Below are 24165 nucleotides of genomic sequence, written 5' to 3'. Positions count from 1 at the left end.
CAGTGGACAATGTTTATCATACAAGGCCATGTAAGTATTTAAAAAAGCTCCATATGCAACGTTGACCTCATTAACATAAACTTCCTTCCAGTCCACTTCCATGAGATCTTGTCTAAACTTGTTAATTGCCTCGTTATTTCTTAACCTTCTATGACTCACAAAACCAACTTCTTCCTTTCTTTTCATATTTAAATCAAAAGTAAAAAAGACTGGTAGATGATCGCTTATATCATTTATGATGAGGCCACTCATAATATTACTCTGCAAGCTATTAATGAAAATATGATCTATTAGTGTTTCTGATTTATCCATTATTCTACTCGGCTTTATAATTAAAGGATAAAATCCTTTACCAAGTAATAATTCAAAAAAATCTGACGCAGCCTTATCATTTGCCTCTTTACAAAGATCAATATTGTAATCACCACACAAACATAAAGTCTTATTTCCCTTAGCCTTACTCAATAAGTCTTCTACTGCCTCTGTAAATAACTCAATCTGTGACCCCGGTTTCCTATATATACGTTACAATTATATTACTTCTTCTTTCTATATCCAATTCCACTGTCACAGACTCCATTAAATCGTCTATAGCCACAGACATACATTCAAGTTTTTTACATTTCAAATCACAATTAACAAAAAGTGCCACCCCTCCTGCCTTTTTCTTAATTCTATTTACAAAGTATAAATCGTACCCTTCGATACAAAAATGACAACCCCTCTTCTCATCTAACCATGTTTCAGACAGAGCAATTATTTGAAACCTGCCTTTCAAACTATACAGAAAATCTTTAATCGAAGCAAAACTTCTATAAAGACTTCTGCAATTAATATGAATTAATGAAAATGTATTAACTATTTCAACTGTATCCCTGAATTGCTCGTATCCTCTGTATAACATTCACATGTGACATTAATTGTATTAAGCACATTCCTTTCAGAGTCAATACCTACTTCAAAATCATATGATTTATGATCTGAGTCGTCGAGCATTATGCATAATTATTCTAAAACTATCTATTAACTGTTACGGGTTCAAAAGTATTGGAGATGGATACAAGAGGAAAACCAAAATAACAATAATCTTTGGCATTTCACAGCCAAGGCTTTCCCGAAGTTTTAAGTTAAGGTTACACGCCCGAAGTCCAACTTCTGCTGGCCAAAAAAGCGCAGACTACCGTTCCAAATGGTAAGGAGACTCTAACTCCTAGCTTATTCCAGGATTCCCTGTACCCCACAGTTAAGCCAAACTGAACTAACCCTACTCGCCGATAGGTCAATGCCGAGCGTCCTACGGCAAGGAGGGAGCGTAACCTCCGGGCTATGCGCTTCTTAGCAGTTGCCCCTGCCGTTCTAGAAAAATTTATAATACTTTGAAACAACAGTCAACACCCCAAAAAAGTTTATGACTGACGCAGGTCCAACCTTATGACCAATGGGGACTCTAACCCACAAAATGACCAATTCCCTATCTTCTACGTGAGCCTCGAACTCACATTCACTGTTTTTTAGGGACTTTAATCCTTTCTTCAGGGACTTTAACCCTTTCAAACTTCCATTTTCATTATTTCAACTTCAACTTCTCATGAGATTTTCACCAAAATCAAAACAGACACTTTACCAGCAATTTCAGTGAGTAGACTTTAATTTTCCATGTCCAATTTGGCACACTTCGGATAAAATCAACAGGTAGTGCCTACCTCTTTTATAAAGGCGCCTTTCCACTCAGTTCGATTGCCGGATAACGTCTGCCCATCTGACCACCTCGGACCCTCCAAGCCTCCAACTTCCACCCCAATACCACAGGACGAGCCCCCAAACTGTTACGGGTTCAAAAGTATTGGAGATGGATACAAGAGGAAAACCAAAATAACAACACTGGTCCGGCCGGGTTGAGTCAAACGATGATTTTAATGAACACACGCGTGGGAGATGAACACTGCACACAGACAGCATAAGATCTCACCCCAAAACTGCACAATAGAATTGTTTTATAATATCAGGGCATTCATTTAATGACGCCCCCTCATGCGTCAAGAAGATACAGTACATACATGAGTTTCAAAAACACACATGTTCTGTTGACAACTTCTGACACATTTAAAAGGACATCTTCTTCTTCCCGAGGCCAGATCCTTCCCGGTAATCTTGTAACTCTGCTTATCCCCTAGAACAAACTGTCTCTTCTGCAAACATAATCTTACAGCTACAAGGCTTTGCAGATTGTTATTTGAATATTTGAACTATTACCTAAACATGAATCCAACTACTGTTTGTGTGTGCGTGTGTCTCGACCTCAGCATCCACTCTGTCTGTAAGGACAGAGGCCAACTCTTCATGTGTGCAATAACCTAACTGAAACCATATATGTAATATGTTGAATAAATGTTCTAATCAAATGCCACTACTCAAAGCTTAATAAAATGAATATAAATGAATAAAGGATAATGATGAATAACATAGTATATGTGTTTTGTAAGCGTGTTCTTTCCATAGCTCAAAGTCCTTAACCAAATAGATTGTCCGGACGTCGCGCCGGACAAAGCTTCCAACCCTCCACTAGTTGACCAAGCCCCCTCTTTTAGCAAGCACAAAAATACAATGCATGTATATAAAAATGATTATCACTGCACCTGTAATAGAAAATGTTAATATGGGATTATGACAATCCCTGTAATACAAGTTGTAACATAAGGCCGACAGCCTAAAGAAATACTTTAATGAAATAACGATTAATGATGATGATTAAATGAAATAATGATTAATTATTGCAAATGCACACTCCTTAAAGTTTAACAAATGATATAACTGAATAAAAGATCATAAAGAATAACATGACATAAGTGTTTCGTAAGCGTGTGCGGCCTTCTATGCTCTACGTCACTTCACTCAATAGATCAGCCAGACATCCTGCTGACTGTAGCTTTTAACCCTTACTAACTTGAGCACAACTCTATAATAAGCACCAAACTGCAATACGTATAAAGATGATCATGGTTACACCTGCAATGAAAGATTATATGATTATACCAACACCTGTAAATAGAAGATTAACATGAGGTTATAACAATCACTGTAATACAAACTTTAATGTAATGTCAATAGCTTCAATAAAAGCTTCAATGCAATGCTTATTATATGATTCTGATGCAATGATAAAATAACAGTAAAATATCTCTTCTCATAACCTCAAAAAAAGAAAGGGATCCTTAGCAATCGCACATACATTTATCGACATATTTTAAAGTCCGTTGATCTTGTTTTCTTCCATGTCCAATTTACAATTTCCTTTTGTCCTTTTCCACCCGAAGTAGCATCTGTTCTTGTAAAGGATGAACTAATTGTTTTTAGGCTCATAGCCATGATTGGTCGTAACCGTTTGCCTATCTTGATAATGTTATCTCGTATAAATGTCCAATTCCTCAAGATCCTTAATCGTTATAACCTTGGCTTCTTCTGGCGTTCCATTCAGTTTAATCATCACTTTACAGTTCCTAGTCCAGGTTGCTTGAATCTTTTTCTCCTTCCGTAAAATGCGAGCTTGTCTAGCAATATCTGCATTTCTTTTTGTAAGATGTTCATTCAAATATACTCCGCTTTCTTTCAAAAGGCTGGACCGCCTCAGCAAATCAACTTTGTGTTTACGGTTTACAAATCTCACTACAATTGCTGGAGGAGCATTAGTGTGCCTTCTAGGAAGGGTATAGCATGCAGATATATTATTACTATGCAGGGGAAGTTTTTTATTTGAAAAGAATTCCACAACCTGCCGTTCCAACGACTGTAGCTCCTCCATCGGGGGCTCGTCTTCTCCTCTTTTTGCACCGGTCCCAGACTCGGTGACTCTCACATAACTCCTGTGTTTAGTTTCCAGACCCGTAATGATCACTTCCTCAAGTCGAGCCTGCTGTTCTAGATCGTCCACCTTCCTTTCCAAAAACTGGATTGTCTTATCTTTCTCCTTAATCAGGTTTTTTAGTTCTTTGATTTGGTCCATCATCGACATTAATATTCCTTGTTGCTTATTTACTTTTTCAATTTCCGACGTCAGCGAGCTAAGTGAATGTTTAATCTCCTCCAGATCTTCATCTTTGCCATTTTGTCTCTTATAAATGTCAATCTTAGTTTATTTATTTGCCCAAACAAGGTCTATAACTGAAATTGTTTGGAGTTTTAACACCAAACATCACGGCACCACCGCGAGGACGCCAATCCGGCTGTGATCACGCCCGCCATCTTCCGTTTAAGTCATATATCCACAAACACAACAAGCTGAAAGTCAGTGATGCTGCTCGGTTTGCAGTCCTGAATATCACGGCACAAGCAGGATCCACTGCACTGTTAATGTTAGCTATGTTATATTGCTGCCTCTGTTCGGTGGTGTCGAGCCAAACGGACTTTAACGTGTGTTTGAACGAGCTGACGGTTCACTCGTTAAGCTGAAAGAAAGATGCTTTAATCACAGGAGTCACACATGTGTCCACTGTACCATCTGGAACTCTTCTTGTTTAGCACTCGTAATAACACAAACACTAAATCCTCCTTCTCTTGTGCTGTTTTGTAGCAGTGTATACACCTGAGACTGTCACCTGTCTGTCTGTCCTGCACTCTCTCTCTGTTTCTTTCTCTCTGATTGTGGAATAAAAGCATGAACATGTATTTATAAGTTACACTTGTGTTTGAATCCTGCAGTTCATCACACATTTGATTTCCATGTGTGACAACTGCAAGTGTCCAGAGTGAGGACAGACTGAGGGACCCACTGCTGCACATCATCTGTGAGGCTTTGCACCCCTGATGATCCACCAGGACAAACTCAGCAGTGTGTGAGGAAGAGGAGGAGGAAGAGCCAGCAGCAGCTGACAGATGGAGAGAATAGACAGACTGTTCCCTGTTTGTGGAGGACTGCTAGGAAAGTTTAACATCACTAATTGTCTGTCCTGAATCAGTCTTATTAGGTAATGTTCAAATAATGTTATCATTCCAGTGTTTTCAGTGTGGGAGAAAGTACTCAGGGCCTTCAAGTTACACACTATGAAAGGCAGCAACAAGTTTAATGTTCAGAAACCTAAAGTATGTATCAGCAGCAGAATGGAGCTGAAAATAAATGTTTGTTTCAGTTCTATGAAGCTTTGAGTATTTTGGATTAGTAGCACTGCTGTGTTTGTTGAATCATATTGCTGTAATTGTTTATATGCTTTATATATTCTGAGGTAAGTTGATCTATAGTGTTACATCATATTCTATAAGGATGTTATGTGTTTGTATACTTTCTGCCCAGTTTGACCCATTTAGCAGAAGTCAGCCTGTTTAAGGCTCTGATATCTATTCTGTATGACTTAAAGCAGTTATGACATGGTCTGATTTTCTCACCCAATAAAGGAATATTTCATATATCAGTCTACTCTTCATTCTATCAGACCAACCTGTGCACTGCCTGGATTGATTACAAGAAGGCCTATGACTCAATGCCCCACAGCTGGATACTGGAATGCCTAGAATTGTACAAGATCAACAGGACCCTAAGAGCCTTCATCAGGAACTCAATGGGGATGTGGCGTACAACACTAGAGGCCAACTCCAAGCCCATAGCACAAGTCACCATCAAGTGCGGGATCTACCAAGGAGATGCTCTGTCCCCACTGCTGTTCTGCATAGGCCTGAACCCCCTCAGTGAGATCATTAACAAGACTGGCTACAGATACCGACTACGAAACGGAGCAGTTGTCAGCCACCTCCTGTACATGGATGACATCAAGCTGTATGCCAAGAGTGAACGAGACATCGATTCACTGATACACACTACCAGGCTATACAGCAATGACATCGGGATGTCATTCGGGCTGGAGAAGTGTAGTCGGATGGTAACAAATAGAGGGAAGGTAGTCAGAACTGAGGGGATCGAACTACCAGAAGGCAACATTGCAGACATAGAGGACAGTTACAAGTACCTGGGGATCCCGCAGGCGAATGGGAACCATGAAGAGGCCACTAGAAAAGCTGCAACCACCAAGTACCTGCAGAGGGTCAGGCAAGTCCTGAGGAGTCAGCTGAACGGTAAGAACAAGATCCGGGCTATCAACACCTACGCCCTGCCTGTGATCAGGTACCCTGCTGGGGTAATAGGCTGGCCAAAGGAGGAGATAGAAGCCACTGACATAAAGACAAGAAAGCTCCAGACCATGCATGGAGGGTTTCACCCCAAGTCCAGCACCCTGAGGCTGTACGCTAAACGGAAGGAAGGGGGCCGGGGACTGGTGAGTGTCAGCACCACAGTCCAGGATGAGACAACAAACATCCAAGAATACATTGGGAAGATGGCCCCAACTGACCGAGTGCTCAGTGAATACCTCAGGCAGCAGAAACCCAAGAAAGAGGAGGGAGACGAGGAACCATCATGGAAGGACAGGCCCCTGCACGGTATGTACCACCGGCAGATAGAGGAGGTGGCTGATATCCAGAAATCCTTCCAGTGGCTGGACAAAGCTGGACTGAAAGACAGCACAGAGGCACTAATCATGGCAGCACAAGAACAAGCTCTGAGTACAAGATCCATAGAGGCTGGGGTCTATCACACCAGGCAAGACCCCAGGTGCAGGCTGTGTAAAGATGCCCCTGAGACAATCCAGCACATAACAGCGGGGTGCAAGATGCTAGCAGGCAGGGCATACATGGAACGCCATAACCAAGTGGCCGGCATAGTGTACAGGAACATCTGTGCCGAGTATAACCTGGAAGTCCCGAGGTCAAAATGGGAGATGCCCCCAAGGGTGATGGAGAATGACCGAGCTAAGATCCTGTGGGACTTCCAGATACAGACGGACAAAATGGTGGTGGCTAACCAACCAGACATAGTGGTGGTAGACAAACAGGAGAAGACGGCCGTAGTGATCGATGTAGCGGTTCCGAATGACAGCAATATCAGAAAGAAGGAACACGAGAAGCTGGAGAAATACCAAGGGCTCAGAGAAGAGCTCGAGAGGATGTGGAGGGTGAAGGTAACGGTGGTCCCCGTGGTAATCGGAGCACTAGGTGCGGTGACTCCCAAGCTAGGCGAGTGGCTCCAGCAGATCCCGGGAACAACATCGGAGATCTCTGTCCAGAAGAGCGCAGTCCTGGGAACAGCTAAGATACTGCGCAGGACCCTCAAGCTCCCAGGCCTCTGGTAGAGGACCCGAGCTTGAAGGATAAACCGCCCGTAGGGGCATGCTGGGTGTTTTTATATATACATATATATATATATATATATATATATATATATATATATATATATATATATATATATATATATATATATATATTGGCCATATTATATTTACATTACCACAGTGAGATGATTTTAGTCTCATGAACAACATTAGCTAATTGTTATTTACTAACTAATCTTGAAATGACTGTTCAGTACAGAAATGAAGCCCAACTATCATGTTTTACAGTCCCGTGGTCTCAGCCTCAGATACTCAACTAATCAAAGTGATGTCATGACAAAAATGAATGACCAACAAAACATTTTTTCTCCTTCATTTCTGTCACACAAAGCTGTATGAAACGTTTCTCGCGGTTAGTATCATGGTTGCTAGGCAACCTGAACAGCGCGACGAAGGCTAGACCGTCCCATTTCACAAGCCTCTCACTTCCGCACTTCTCGTACTTATAGTACGCACCGTACGTAGTACGCGTAGTGTGCGTAGTGTGCGTACTTCAAGCGTGCAGACCCTGAATTGGGACACAGCCACAGACTCACAGGCAGGCACTACAACAGAGGGAACAGAGACGTGGGACCAGGGCAGACACAGACACTGACTGGACACGGTGATATAGCAGACAGGGGAGACAGCAACTAAGGATTACACAGAGACATAAACCATAAGACAGAACTCTAACAAAGAAACCAAAGACTAGAAATGATAAATAATATAATAAACTATAATAACTATAATAAATCCAGCTTTGTATCTTTTTCCATTCTAGCTGAAGTCCGGGACAAACTGTGTTCCTTTTCAGCTCAATACGAAACGAGTAATATTTTCTCTGAATACGAGACGATTCCGTTTTTTAGGGGACGGTTGGCGACTCTACTAACTAACCTTATGAATAAAATAAAGTTCACTATCAGTAACATAGCACCCACCCAGCTGTATAGAAACTCCGTCATGCTAGCTAGTACGCAGTACGAGTTATTGTAACTGACGGTAAAAAGTCAGCACAACGAAAATAAACTCCACCTAAACTTGGTTTATATCTGACCCAGATAGACTGCAGGTCATAACTTCTTACCTGAAGTTCAGTTCACCTGACACTCGGACCGGCGGCCACCTCGGGTCTCTCCTCCTCCTGCCTCCCCTTTCTCTCATCCACCTGCTGGCCTCTGTGGAAGCTCCGCCACAGCCACCACCAAACAACTGAGTTACAGTGGCTTGCAAAAGTATTCGGCCCCCTTGAACTTTTCCACATTTTGTCACATTACAGCCACAAACAGGAATCAATTTTATTGATTGCAAGCTTCACTGGCGCGATGTCCAGGTGATACATGTTGAGGGGAGATGAGAACATAGCAGGTTAATTGCATGCAGGCTTACATTACACATATTAATCTAGTAGCAGGCCTGAGCGAAGGCCCAAGTGTCTTCTGCTTCTTTGGAGACTGGCGGCAGTTCTGTCTACTTAGTGATTGGTGACGAGGGTCAATAATTAGCCACTAGAGACCCTGAGGTTTGAAGTTTATTACCTTAAAAGGCAAGTGTTATAGAAAAGGGAAGTTATATGTCTGATTATAGCTATTAAAAATGTACAAGATGTACTCATGTCTGTCAACAATGTATTTTTGACCTGTACTTGACGTGTACGTGGGGGCGTACATTTTCTGTCTTATAAAACCCCCATTCAGTGTATTCTTGTCAGAAGAGGACATATGCTGATGCTTCTTCTCCTGTGTAATAAACTCATAGTTTGATTGCACTTTTCTGGAGCCTCCGTCGTTTGTTGTCTGGTCTGCAGTTGATCGATCTCGCTTCATGTCTGATTTTCGTTCCACTTCTCACGTGTACACCACTTTGTATTGGTCTTTCACGTGGAATTCCAATAAAATTGATTCATGTTTGTGGCTGTAATGTGACAAAATGTGGAAAAGTTCAAAGGGGCCGAATACTTTTGCAAGCCACTGTATTTTTACACATCTGCCAGCATCTGGACAATCCACCACCTTTCACTGTTTATACTGTTACAAAAAAATAAAATAAATAAAATAAAATAAAATAAAAATGAAAAATCCAGGTAATAGGATAAAAAAATAAATAAAATAGGAGTCTTATGTACAACCCAATACAATACTATACAATCTTATATAAACAGCAGTGTCCAACACAATCATAGTGATTGTGGGCAAGAGTTCCAGTGCAGTGGGAGTGGGGCAGTCAATGACAGGGCAATGGTGGTGGGTCAGAGTTTGTATATTTGGGGGGGTGGGGGCTTCAGAGGGGAGAGGTGGATGCAGGTGTGGAGATCACGTGTGTGAGAGCAGGGAGAGAGTTCAGCATCCTGACAGCCTGATGGATGAAGCTGTCTCTCAGTCTGCTGTTTCTGGCCTCGAGGCTCTTCAGTCTCCTTCCCGATGGCAGGAAACTGAAGAAGCTGTTGGAGGGATGGGTGGAGTCACTGTGATGCAGAGAGCTTTCTGGATGAGGCGGGTGCAGCAGATGTCCTGGAGGGAGGGAAGAGAAGTACCCACGATCCTCTCCGCTGCTCTCACTACCAGCTGTAGCTGTTTCCAGCAGGACCCAGTGCAGGATACCACACAGTGATGCAGCTGCTGAGGATGCTCTCCACGGTGCCTCTGTAGAAGGTGCTCATAATGAATAAAGGTCTGTTGGATTTTATCGGCCTTTCAGAGAAGACATTGTGACGTTGGTACTCGGGCTGACAGCTGATCCAGCTGTGCAGCATGTCATAACTAAGTGACGCCTATTCAGACTGAAGCTCTGGAAACAAGTTTTCTAATGTGGACGTTTCAGTCCCTCTTTCACATCCTCACTTGGAGCTGAGATAGGAGCAAAGGATACAAGTGAAGTGTGTAGAACACAAAGCACCCACACACACAGCGTTGTGAGATGAGTGATTTTATTTACACCGCAATCTTTCTTTGTAGCAGCTTTCCAGCTGCCTTCTGCACACCCCACAGCTTTCCCCTCCTGGCCCCAGCAATACTAAAATAGGAAGATGTGATAAATATCAGCAGTGCCAACCAGCCTTCCTTGGCACTGTCCCCCAAACACGCTGCTCCACCCCTCCCCTGCAGATGAGCCACAAACCACAGCGTGCCACATACTCCATCGTCTGACTCAGGCAGGGGAGCCATTTAGCCTAGCCTTCTCCACTTCTACCACTGCATGGTGATCCAGGCAGTGGTAGCTTTTATGCGACGGAGCAACTGCAGCAGGGCGTGATCCAAACAGAGGGTAAGAGTACTGCCCAGGAGTTAAAAACGAAGCGAGTCAAGCACCCATTGGATCACTGGGCACTCTTATTTATAGATGTTATACCGGCTTCCCACTCTGACAACTTCTGACTGATGTAAACCACAGGGCGGTCAACCCACCTTACCTGCTAGGACATAGTTGCTCCCAGGAGGAGTCAGTCTCAGGATGAAAAGGAGGGAAAAGTTAGAAGTGTGTAGCATGGGTTCCTCACAGAGAGCCTTCTTCACCTGCATGAATACAGACTGGCACTGTTCCACCCACTGGAACAGTGCCAGATCTGGGGTACCATTTTGGGTGACGTTGGTAAAGGACCTCCAACTGCACACTTCTTCAGGTTGGCCGTGAGCCCCGCCTGCCTCAAGGACTCATGGACCGCGGCCAGCTGCTACATATGCTCCATACAGGACAGGCTATTTCACTCTTCTATTGCCCCCATTTTTACCATTTCAGCCAATTCCTTCAGAACAATTTGCTCAGGTGACTGGTAGGCCAGTGGATGCACCATTACCTGTCCCACCTCCATCAGCAGGCGGACGTGTCCCAGCTGCCCACAGCTCCAACGCTTCTGCACTGAAAGTGATGAGACCCCGTTGGGTGGTTGCTGAAGAGCGTAAAGCTTGGACATCTTGGTGAACTGATTTCACTGCTCGCCATGACACTAACCTGGCTGCTGGAGTTCCCTCCTTTCCAATTTACAACATACTCCATGCCTGAGACGCTCACTCCCTGCCAGGCTTTCGTGATTTCATGACTCCTGACTTTAATAAAGGCTCGTGTTTTGATGTGAATACATTTGCCTATTGAGTCTGCTTTTGAGTTCACTCTACGTACTCACCTTTTGGCCATTTGATAACTTGTTTGCTGCCATCTTTGTCTTGTGTGTCTGCTGTCTCTGATCTCTGGGTTTGATCTTCTCTGATCTCTGCAGACTCTGTCAGGCTGCTGAATGGTTCCAGTCTGTGTTCAGGCAGACTGCAGGTGAAGTCTAACCAGAGATGGTCCTCAGTGTGTGAAGCTGACTTTGACCTGCAGGATGCAGAGGTGGTCTGTAGGGAGCTTGGCTGTGGGCCTCCTTCGCTCCTCCAGGGGGCGCTCTATGGAGAAGTGGAGGCTCCAGTGTGGAGCAGAGAGTTCCAATGTGGAGGCCATGAGTCTGCTCTCCTGGACTGTAGAAGCTCAGGCTCAGCTAGAAGCAGCTGCTCACCTGGCAAAGCTGCTGGACTCACCTGCTCAGGTAGAAGAGGAGCTGCAGCTTTGGTTCAAACTCACTTTGTTCTCTCACTGATGACTCTCTGCTTTCTGTTAGAGCCTGTCAGGTTGGTGGGAGGAGCCAGTCGCTGTGCAGGTACACTGGAGCTGAAACACCTGGGAGAATGGAGACCAGTGGAAGCTTTTAGCTGGACCCTGAAGGAAGCAGCTGTTTTCTGTCAACATCTGGACTGTGGCTCTGCTGTTTTTGTAGGAAAGAGAGATGATTACCGCCACTCAGGAGATCGTATGAGGATCAACCCTGACTGTGTTCATTCTGGCTCTGCCCTGAGAGAGTGTGCAACAGTAGTTTCCAGTTACAGTTACACCCTGGATCTCACCTGCTCTGGTAAGACTATTAATAATATTAGCTATGACATCATCAGAGCTGTGTAACATGGAGAAATTGTGCTTTTTATGATGCGCTATCCTGCATCCTCACATTTGGTCTCCAACAGATAAACAGACTGAACATCAGAACTAATAACACTGATCCTTACATGAACCAGGAGATTTAAAGGAAACATTTAATAATGATTAAAAACAACGACAGTAATAATGCTGCTAATAATCAGCTCTGTCAGTCAGGTCACTTCTCTAAATGAATAAAGGTCTGTTGGATTTCATCAGCCTATCAGAGAAGACGTTGTGAGACGTTGGTAGTCGGTCTGACAGCTGATCCAGCTGTGCAGCACATCATAACTAACTGACGTCTCTTTGCACTGAAGCTCTGAAAGGAGGATTTCTAATGTGGAAGCTTCAGCTCCTCTGTCCTCACATCTCTGTCACATCCTCATTGGGAGGAAAGGATGCAAGTGAAGGAAGCAATGAGACCCTATAGCATGATGAGAAGCAGCCAAAGACTAGAGTCCAGTAAAAGTTCTGTTTGATAACTGCTCCTGTTTTTGTCATCACTCTTTAGTTTCTTCTTCATGTTTGTGCACTTTTATCCCAGTTCAGCTGCGTGTCTGTTACCTTTGTGTGTCTGTTACCTTTGTGTGTCTGTTACCTTTGTGTGTCTGTTCCCTTTGTGTGTCTGTGCTTTGGATTCATTGTTGGACTTTTGACTTTTGTATGTTGTGAATCTGAATGACTGAATAGTTGTTTGCTGCCATCTTTGTCTTGTGTGTCTGCTGTCTCTGATCTCTGTTTGATTTCTCTGATCTCTGCAGACTCTGTCAGGCTGCTGAATGGTTCCAGTCTGTGTTCAGGCAGACTGCAGGTGAAGTCTAACCAGAGATGGTCCTCAGTGTGTGAAGCTGACTTTGACCTGCAGGATGCAGAGGTGGTCTGTAGGGAGCTTGGCTGTGGGCCTCCTTCGCTCCTCCAGGGGGCGCTCTATGGAGAAGTGGAGGCTCCAGTGTGGAGCAGAGAGTTCCAGTGTGGAGGCCATGAGTCTGCTCTCCTGGACTGTAGAAGCTCAGGCTCAGCTAGAAGCAGCTGCTCACCTGGCAACGCTGCTGGACTCACCTGCTCAGGTAGAAGAGGAGCTGCAGCTTTGGTTCAAACTCACTTTAGGGGTGGCTGTAGCTCAGGTGTAGAGCAGATCAGCCACTGACCAGAAGGTTGGTGGTTTGATCCCAGTCTGCTCCAGTCTGCATGCCAAATATCCTTGGGCAAGATACTAACCCCATGTTGCTCTCTGATGCACTGGAGTGTGAATGTGTATGAATGTTAGATAGAGCACTTAACAGCTTAGAAAAGGTGCTTGGGTGAATGAATTAGTTGTATAAAGTGCTTTGAGTGCTCAGACAGAGTAGAAAAGTGCTATATAAGAACCAGTCCATTTATCATTTACTTTGTTCTTTCACTGATGACTCTCTGCTTTCGGTTCAGACTCTGATGTCAGGTTGGTGGGAGGAGCCAGTCGCTGTGGAGGTACACTGGAGGTGAAACACCTGGGAGAATGGAGACCAGTGGATGGCTCTGATTGGACCCTGAAGGAAGCAGCTGTTGTCTGTGAACATCTGGACTGTGGCTCTGCAGTTTATGTAGGAGAGAGAGGGGAGTCCTCATACAGATCCGTGTGGGAGATCAAACCAGACTGTGTTCGCTTTCGATCTGGTCAAATCGAGTGTGCAAAATCAACTTTTGTATCCTCCATCCTGGATCTCACCTGCTCTGGTAAGGTTCAGTGACATCATCAATGACATCATCAGAGGTGGGTCCAGTACATTCAAATGGTAAAAAACTCTACCTCCTATCTTTTCTTAACCCCTTTTAGCTGATCTCAGTGGACACTGTCCTGACATCAAGGGCAGCGTGTTGGAGAGTTGATTAAGAGTTGGGAAAAGAGAAAAGTGGCGTGCAGAGATTCCAGCTGCACTGACACTCGACTCCTGAATGTCACTGACATCAAGGTCCAGATGCTGGACTACAAAATGCATGTCTTACTTCAGCCCGATATATTTTTACTCTGTTATTTGATGCACGTTAAATTAATGAGAACAGCCAGAGAAAACTATGCCTTCATTACAAAGGCTGGGATTTTAAAGGAAAAAGAACATATGGGGCCAGATTTACTGCAGCAGAAGAAAACATGTTTTGGTGTTAAAAAGCTGCTGTGAGGATTTATTAAAAAGGCACAGTATCAATGGCTGAGAGGACGGGGCTGTTTCTAAGGTTGGCCTTACTGCAAATGTAGGAATTTCATCTTCAGAGCACGAAATCTAGTAAGGACAGTACTTAAATGAATCAGGCACAGTGTGACATACTCAGCTCTGCAAAAAGCTGCTGCTGTTCTTTTATTCAGAATTTGAGTCGGAGGTGTTGTCAGAACAAGTGTGTAGTTATCACAGGTGGAAGGTTCAGAGCTGTGAACACAGGGTCGAAACCGGCTCTGTGCTGTAGACCTTCACTCTGTAATGCTGGAAATTCACAGAAACGCTTCATTATGTTAGTGTTCTTCTGCACACCATACAGCTCAGCTGCTCCACATCATGCAGTCGTCCTCTGATTAATCCTGATCTCCACCTGAGTCTCCATCCTCAGGACCTCACACAGTCCCAGCAGTTTCTACCAGCATAGTTCTCCTGATATCACAAACATGATGATCCTCCTTCAGCCTCCTCTCATTGATCTGAGCTGCATCACTGTTTTCACACACAAACAGTAAATCCTGAGCTCACACTCCTGCATCACTCCCTCCCTCACTGACTTTGCTGGTTTCTGAGCTGCTCTCTGCAGATTGCTGGTTATTCCTAAAGTGAACTGGCTGCTGTTTGTATGGTGATGGTGTACTGTTAGTGGAACACCCTCCGACTGCAGCATCACAGTAATTTACCCCGGTTAGTAAATCTACCTCGTAGCCAGTAAAACGAGATCACTAAGATTTTGTTCCTGCTGCAGAGATGACCCAGTGGAACTAGTTTCCTGCTCCTTGTTTAGGATTTCTGTGACCTTCATCCTCACTGGTCCCAGCTGACCAAGAGTAAACATGAATCCATGATCATTATATAGGCTGACTCACCCCTGCAGACATTACAGGTGCAGACTGGATCATCCAGAACTGAAACACACTGATCAGCTCACGGGGTTCATAATCAGACTCAGAGTTTCTATAAATCTACGTAACAGTAACCAGATGTTTTTCCTGTTGTGTGATGTTTTATTGTGCAGATCTGAGTCATACAAACAGACTGAACATCAGAACTAATAACACTGATCCTTACATGAACCAGGAGATTTAAAGGAAACATGAAATAATGATTAAAAACAACGACAGTAATAATGCTGCTAATAATCAGCTCTGTCAGTCAGGTCACTTCTCTAAATGAATAAATGTCTGTTGGATTTCATCAGCCAGTCAGAGAAGACGTTGTGAGACGTTGGTAGTCGGTCTGACAGCTGATCCAGCTGTGCAGCACATCATAACTAACTGACGTCTCTTTACACTGAAGCTCTGAAAGGAGGATTTCTAATGTGGAAGCTTCAGCTCAATCTTAAGCTCCTTTGGATTCATTGTTGGACCTTTGACTTTTGTATGTTGTGAGTCTGAATGAGTGAATAGTTGTTTGCTGCCATCTTTGTCTTGTGTGTCTGCTGTCTCTGATCTCTGTTTGATTTCTCTGATCTCTGCAGACTCTGTCAGGCTGCTGAATGGTTCCAGTCTGTGTTCAGGCAGACTGCAGGTGAAGTCTAACCAGAGATGGTCCTCAGTGTGTGAAGCTGACTTTGACCTGCAGGATGCAGAGGTGGTCTGTAGGGAGCTTGGCTGTGGGCCTCCTTCGCTCCTCCAGGGGGCGCTCTATGGAGAAGTGGAGGCTCCAGTGTGGAGCAGAGAGTTCCAGTGTGGAGGCCATGAGTCTGCTCTCCTGGACTGTAGAAGCTCAGGCTCAGCTAGAAGCAGCTGCTCACCTGGCAAAGCTGCTGGACTCACCTGCTCAGGTAGAAGAGGAGCTGCAGCTTTGGTTCAAACTCACTTTGTTCTCTCACTGATGACTCTCTGCTTTCTGTTAGAGCTTGTTGATGTCAGGTTGGTGGGAGGAGCCAGGCGCTGTGCAGGTACACTGGAGGTGAAAGTGAGAGAATGGAGACCAGTGGCTACCTCTGGCTTGATGGACGTCCCAAGGACAGACAGATATCTTGTCTGTGAACATCTGAACTGTGGCCCTGCTGTTTTTGTAGATTTTAGAACAAGTTTCTCATACAGTTCTGTTTGGATGATTAAACATCACTGTTTTGACGCCTTGATGCGTGCTCAGTCATCCAGGTAAGTAAATCTCCAAAAGTTGATTCTGTTCATCTGGACGTAGTGTTATGTGGGAGAAAATGTCACTGTTTTGAATCTGGTTCTACTCCAAGGGAGTGTGTAAGGTCAAGAATATCAGCAAGATCAAGAATATCAGCAAGATCATTAATAATTCAAAGACCACCTATATTAGACGATGTCAGCATTCTGCATATCCTCTGCTCAGGTAAAGATAAATGACATCATGTCTGTCTGTGTTGTTCCCATTGTGTCACAGTGATGCTCGTTGGTTTCTGTTGGACTAAACTATTAAGTTTGTGGAAGCTTCCACAGATACAGTGGGATGCAAAAGTTTGGGCGACCTTGTTCATAGTCATTATTTTCCTGTATAAATCGTTGGTTGTTACAATAAAAAACTGTCAGTTAAATATATCATATAGGAGACACACACAGTGATATTTGAGAAGTGAAATGAAGTTTATTGGATTTACAGAAAGTGTGCAATAATTGTTTAAACAAAATCAGGCAGGTGCATAAATTTGGGCACCACAAAAAAAGAAATGAAATCAATATTTAGTAGATCCGGATTTTGCAGAAATTCCAGCGTCTAAACGCTTCCTGTAGGTTCCAATGAGAGTCTGGATTGTGGTTGAAGGTATTTTGGACCATTCTTCTTTACAAAACATCTCTAGTTCATTCAGGTTTGATGGCTTCCGAGCATGGACAGCTCTCTGTAACTCACACCACAGATTTCAATAATATTCAGGTCTGGGACTGAGATGTTCCAGAACGTTGTACTTGTTCCTCTGCATGAATGCCTTAGTGGACTTTGAGCAGTGTTTGGGGTCATTGTCTTGTTGAAAGATCCAGCCCCGGTGCAGCTTCAGCTTTGTCACTGATTCTCCAGAATCTGCTGATACTGAGTGGAATCCATGTGTCCCTCAACTTTGACGAGATTCCCAGTCCCTGCACTGGCCACACAGCCCCACAGTGTGATGGAACCACCACCATATTTCACTGTAGGTAGCAGGTGTTTTTCTTGGAATGCTGTGTTCTTTTTCCTCCATGCATAACGCCCCTTGTTATGCCCAAATAACTCAATTTTAATTTCATCAGTCCACAGCACCTTACTCCAGAATGAAGCTGGCTTGTCCAAATGTGCTTTAGCGGCTCTGTTTGTGCTGTGGGCGGAGAAAAGGCTTCCTCTGCATCACTCTCACATACAGCATCTCCTTGTGTAAAGTGCGCCGAATGGTTGAACGATGCACAGCGACTCCATCTGCTGCAACATGATGTTGTAGGTCTTTGGTGCTGGTCTGTGGGTCGACTCTGACTGTTCTCACCATTCGTCACTTCCGTCTGTCCGAGATTTTTCTTGGTCTTCGAGCCTTAACTTGAACTGAGCCTGTGGTCTTCCATTGTCTCAATATGTTCCTAACTGTGGAAACAGACGGCTTAAATCTCTGAGACAGCTTTCTGTATCCTTCCCCTAAACCATGATGGTGAACAATCTTTGTCTTCAGGTCATGTGACAGTTGTTCTGAGACCCCCGTGTTGCTGCTCTTCAGAGGAAATTAAAAGAGGGAAACTTACAATTGACCCCCTTAAATACTCTTTCTCATTATTGGATTCACCTGTGTATGTAGGTCAGGGGTCACTGAGCTTACCGAGCCAATTTGAGTTCCAATAATTAGTTCTAAAGGTTTTGGAATCAATAAAATGACATCAGTGCCCAAATTTATGCACCTGCCTGATTTTGTTTAAACAATTATTGCACACTTTCTGTAAATCCAATAAACTTCATTTCACTTCTCAGATATCACTGTGTGTGTCTCCTATATGATACATTTAACTGACAATTTTTATTGTAACAACCAACAATTTATACAGGAAAATAATGACTATTAACAAGGCTGCCCAAACTTTTGCATCCCACTGTATCACTTCCTCTTCCTTGATTAGAAATTTCATCGTCTGTGTGTGTTCACAGACCTGCTCGTTCAGCCAATCATCTCTGTGACCTCCTCCATGGACGGGGTCTCCCAGTCCCAGCAGCAGCAGGGGCTTCAGGTGTTTAGAGGCTCCAGCTTCAACATCAGCTGCTCCACTCAGCCACAGTACCCAGGAGGCTTCTTCCAGCTCACCTTCACCTCCTCCAACACATCGTACAACTACACCCAGACAGCTGTCAATCACGCTGCCCACTTCCTGTTTCCTGCTGCAGAGCCCGGCCACCAAGGAAGATACAGCTGTCTTTATCATGTCGATGCTTTGTCACATAGCTTCTCCTCTGAGAGCCACCAGCTGTCTGTGTCTGTCTCAGGTAAGCTGAAGCAGAGACATGTTGCATAAAACCAAAGTTTAGAGTATTTAAACAGGAGCAGAAAGCAATGAAGGGCAGAGCATGTTTGGTTATCACTGTGGTCATTCATCAGTGAAACTGTTCGTGTTCTGAGGATCATTATTCTGCTAGGAAGTCCTCTCCAGATTCAGCTTCAGCTTTCACACAGATGATCTGACATTATCTCGCAGCTCTATTTGATATCAGCTGCTTTCAGTGTTTGAAGCAAACACTGAAAGATGTGAAGTCTCTGAGGCAGCGAAGCAACAGCAAACCACAACATGTCCACCTCCATGCTTCACAGCAGCTTTCAGCGTCTTCTCTTGTAAATCTGTCTTTGGTCTGAATCCAACATGTCTGCTGTCACTGTGGCCAAACGCCTGCATCTCTGCTTCATGTGTTCAGAGCACATTGTTCCTAAAGCTGCTCTGAGACTGATTATCTTTGAGAAACTGTAGTTTGTCTCTGATGTTCTTTTTGGACAGTAAATCTTACAGACACAGCAAGCAGCTCCATGTGGAGGTGATGTTCACAGGTTTCTCTGCAGTTTGTGTTTAATGGCAGCTGTTGTACTCGTGATGACTGTGAATGTGTTTGATCCCACAGATCATCCAGATCCCACAGGCTTCATCATCAGAGCGCTCGTCCTGCCGCTGATCCTGCTGTTGGAGAACGTTGTCCTGTATTTCTACTGTAAGGTACTGAACACATGTTTGTATCAGAGAATGAAGCCCTGAGAGAGGAGCGATGCAGTCAGTCTGATGTGTGCTGCCGTGTCTCTCCAGGCCAGCAGGGGGCAGAAGTTGGGCAGACGGGAGAACATCAAGCTGGTTAAATGTAACTTTGGTGTTGGTGCAGCTGAAGAAGGGCCGGCTGAAGAGGAAGGAGCTCAGGGAGAAGAGGACCTCTGAGGAGTTCATCTCACATCTTGATGAATTTCTGAGCTGACTCACAAGTGACCATCAGCTGAGTCAAAGATTTTACTTTTTTCTATTGAAGATCCATTAAAGCAGTCAGACTGGAATGATTCAGTAGTTTTCTTACCCATATTAAAATACCTGAATCATAAATATATCAATACATCTCTCATGATTTTCTGAGCTCCATGCCCAATAAATTCAATTTGATTGAATTTCAGATGCTTCTACTGGTTCCACTCTCCCAGATAAAATCTAGAGGTGACAGGGTTTTCTCCAACGCCGCTCTGAGACCAGTCTTCCCTCTTTTAAAAATTCTTCCTCTTTGGAAATTTGAAGATCTACTGTCGTGTTCAAATTTTTTCAGAAGTACAGGAAAAATGTCTGTTGTTTAAAAAGATTTAATCATGTTCATATTATCCTACTACTGATTCTAACATCTACTTCAGGACATTCTGTTCGGACTCCCTTTGACCCAGAGATTACCATTATAACCATTATAAAGTGTGATATCTGCGCTACTTGTATAAACAAGTGTAATTAAGGGTCTGTTTGTCTCTGTGTGTATATATGCACGTTTTGTAATAGATTTTTATTTACCTCATTTATTTTACTTCTTTCTTTTGCCGACACTTGATGTCTTTTAAATGTGCTATATAAATAAAGCTGATTTAACTTGATTGTATTTATTTATTGCCAAATAACATCCATCACCTAAAGCTACTTTATATTTACTTTAAGGAAGAGACCAAACCCCAACAATCATATGACCCTCTATGAGCAAGCACTTTGGCGACAGTAGGAAGGAAAAACTCCCTTTTAACAGGAAGAAACCTCCAGCAGAACCAGGCTCAGGGAGGGGCGGGGCCATCTGCTGTGACTGGTTGGGGTGAGAGAAGGAAGACAGGATAAAGACATGCTGTGGAAGAGAGACAGAGATTAATAACCAGTAAACTGTCACTTGGTGTTCGCTCTCTCCGCGGTAGAGTATCAGTTCCTGTTCTGTTCCAACACATGGTGGTGCTTTTGTGTAGCTTATCTGTGTAACCAATTGAATTAAAAACATATAGAGATAACTTCTTGTTTCATTGTGTAATCTCCACATGCTTCATCCAAAGCACCTTCTCTGTGTATTCACTCACTGTGTCTTCAGGGATTTGCTAGCTTAGCTCGTAGCCAACTCGCAAGCAGCATGACCTCTTCATCTGTCCCTCCTGCACTTTCCCTCTCATTGTGTCAGATGTTTAATTACTCCTCTGCCTCTTTCAGCAGTAATGATGCTACCTAGCCAGGCCCCTGTAGTAGGTGCAGCCAGGTCCCCTCTAGCTTCCCCTGACAGTCCCGAGCAGCCGGGGAAACAGGATGGCTGGGTGACAGTGAGGAAGCATAGTCTAACACTTAACCTGTAAACCCCCAGGGAATTCTGAGCCTCCTGCTCAAAATAAATGGAATATTTCTCTGCAATTACAAACTCTAAACAATCTTGGTATCAAAATAAAGCTAACACTTGTGAGATTTCATCATAGGTGTAAATATTACAGCAGACGTTACTGTGTCAAGGTTACTGAGGCTGGAACAGAAAAAGTAAGATTTTTTTTCCTCACATGATTTACATTTCAGCATATAACCCCTTTGAAAATCTGCTTTGGTTCACATTTTTCAATTCAATTCAATTTAATTTTATTTATACAGCGCCAAATCACAACAAAAGTCGCCTCAAGGTGCTTTATATTGTACAGTAGATCGTACAATAATAGATACAGAGAAAAACCCAACAATCATATGACCCCCTATGTGCAAGCACTTTGGCGACAGTGGGAAGGAAAAACTCCCTTTTAACAGGAAGAAACCTCCGGCAGAACCAGGCTCAGGGAGGGGCGGGGCCATCTGCTGTGATTGGTTGGGGTGAGAGAAGGAAGACAGGATAAAGACATGCTGTGGAAGAGAGACAGATTAATAACAGATATGATTCAATGCAGAGAGGTCTATTAATACATACTGAGTGAGAAGGTGACTGGAAAGGAAAAACTCAATGCATCATGGGAATCCCCCGGCAGCCTACGTCTATTGCAGCATAACTAAGGGAGGATTCAGGGCAGGGGCGGATCTAGAGAAATTTTCTTAGGGTGGCATGAGGGTGGCAAAAAAATCAAATGGGGTGGCAAAATCAAAGCCTTTTTTCCCCCCAAACACATATGCAGGTGGTTACATATGGTTAAAATGATTCAAATGCAGTAAGTATACACGTTTTTCATATAAATATAGTCTATAACTTAATTATTGTCTGTAGCCCACATAATTACACACTTTAGTTACATAAAACATGTGAGTTTTGATGTTATGTACTGTATAGCCTGTATAATAAATAAATATGTAGCCCAGTAAGTATAAAATCCAGAAAGCTACACAACATGGGGCGGTTCATTTACAAACACAAGTCTAACTTAAGTTTCACTGTGTTTTGTTAGAAAACAATCACATTGTTACAGCTTAAATTACACAAAATGTCAGAAATCTGCACTGTCATGAACAAAAATTTAAACCTAATTTTTCATGATTTGTTGGATTAACCCACTGAGGTCTGAAATACAACCGACCATTTTTGACTCCTTTTGAGTTTACGTTTGTATTTCACCCTCAAATTGTTTCATTTTATTTTTCCCCCTTGCCTTGTTTGGTATCTTTTCAGCTCAACTGAATTTAGTTGTTTTGACTGACATACTGCATTAGTGTTACTGATCTGAAATCACACAAAGAACTTAAAATCCTAGTAGTATTTTTTACTGTAAAAAACCCCCCACAGACATGTTGAGTCAATATAAATTGTACATTTTGTAAACATATACAACTATTTATCTAAAAATGCAGCCAATACACCTGCCTTTTTTTTTTTCATTTTGTACAACCATTTAAAAATATTACTAAAACTAAACAGAGAACAATCAGGTGTCACAATAAGATGCCCCACAAATGATGTGTGCCAGTAAAAAAAAGTTTGTCCACCAAAAGACAGAACAGCACAGGGATAAACCTGCAGGCCTGACAACAGGTGTATCACTCTGCTGGTTTTCTACTTAGTGACAGTGTTTACATTGCAAATGTGCCTTAGTGACAGTCATTAGTGCCCTCACTGACACACAAAACAACGACTACACAACAGACCAACTACACAAGACAACACAACACACTAACAGTACACTCCACACTAAACGTCACAAATCTCCTACATCTAAAAACTCTCTCTCTCACTCGCTCTTTCACTCGCTCGCTCTGTCTCGCTGCCGTTACCGTCACTCCCAAAACTTGCCCCTCTTCCTAAACAACCAAATCCCACGTGTTGACTTTTTTTTTTTTAATTGGTCCATAGTACATTTTTCCACCGATAGGAAAGAGGTGGCTTTTTTTCTTTCTTTACTGTTTTCGCGCTGAAAACGATTAAACACACACACACACACACAAACAAAAACGTGACGACAGTATTTAGAAAAAAAACGTGGCTTATATATATTATCACAACTCTGGATTTAATGGCCTGTAATTAAAATTTAAAAACTTTTAAGTCCGAACTTTCAATGTGGGCTGAAATAGAGACTCAGCGTGGCTGCAGCTTGTTGCTATGTCAGCTTAAAATAGTCATGTGATTTGGAGGTGCAGCACAGAGGGTTAATAACACTCACCTTCCTTCCATTTCCAGAGTGTAACAACTGACCACCTGTATAAAATCCGTAATTCTCACGGTGTTGTTCAAAATGTGCTCTGGCCCAATCATAAGCATCGCTTGCTACTGAAAACAAGAAAAAAGCCGTCCTGCTATGGGCTGAACCATTTGTTAACGGTGTAGGGGGGGAACACTATCCAATATATTCAGTTTTAGCATTTATATTCACTGCTGACTGTAACTACGCTCAAACTGTTAATGCTATCTTATTTTAATAAACAACACTGTCATATGCAAAACTGGGGTGGCACTTGGGGTGGCAAGGGATCATTTTAGGGTGGCACTTGCCACCCCATGCCACCCTTCTAGATCCGCCCCTGATTCAGGGTCACCTGGTCCAGCCCTAACTATATGCTTTAGCAAAAAGGAAAGTTTGAAGCCTAATCTTAAAAGTAGAGATAGTGTCTGTCTCCTGAATCCAAACTGGAAGCTGGTTCCACAGAAGAGGGGCCTGAAAACTGAAGGCTCTGCCTCCCATTCTACTTTTAAATACTCTAGGAACAACAAGTAAGCCTGCAGTGTGAGAGCGAAGTGCTCTAATAGGGTGATATGGTACTACAAGGTTATTAAGATAAGATGGGGCCTGATTATTTAAGACCTTGTATGTGAGGAGCAGGATTTTGAATTCAATTCTGGATTTAACAGGAAGCCAATGAATTTAAATCCAGAAAATCAGTAATCAACTTATGAACATCATCTGTGCAAAGATTTATGCTTCTAAAGTGAAAAAGTGAAAAATTACTTAACTTTTAATAAATAAACATTAAAGTGAA

General features: G+C 43.1%; 1 protein-coding gene across 1 annotated transcript in view; it reads left to right on the top strand.

The window, feature by feature from the left end:
- Positions 1 to 24165, top strand: part of LOC134640729 (scavenger receptor cysteine-rich type 1 protein M130-like) — a 92045-nt gene that overhangs the window by 34194 nt on the left and 33686 nt on the right. The window contains exons 6-10 of the mRNA XM_063492630.2: positions 11407 to 11712; positions 11785 to 12075; positions 12899 to 13204; positions 13563 to 13850; positions 15807 to 16112. Of these exons, the coding sequence (XP_063348700.1) occupies positions 11407 to 11712; positions 11785 to 12075; positions 12899 to 13204; positions 13563 to 13850; positions 15807 to 16112 (1497 nt within the window). The remainder of the gene's footprint in view (positions 1 to 11406; positions 11713 to 11784; positions 12076 to 12898; positions 13205 to 13562; positions 13851 to 15806; positions 16113 to 24165) is intronic.

This window comes from Pelmatolapia mariae, linkage group LG14, assembly GCF_036321145.2.
Source record: "Pelmatolapia mariae isolate MD_Pm_ZW linkage group LG14, Pm_UMD_F_2, whole genome shotgun sequence".
NCBI classification, from domain to species: domain Eukaryota; kingdom Metazoa; phylum Chordata; class Actinopteri; order Cichliformes; family Cichlidae; genus Pelmatolapia; species Pelmatolapia mariae.
This window is presented reverse-complemented; position numbering and strand designations above follow the sequence as displayed.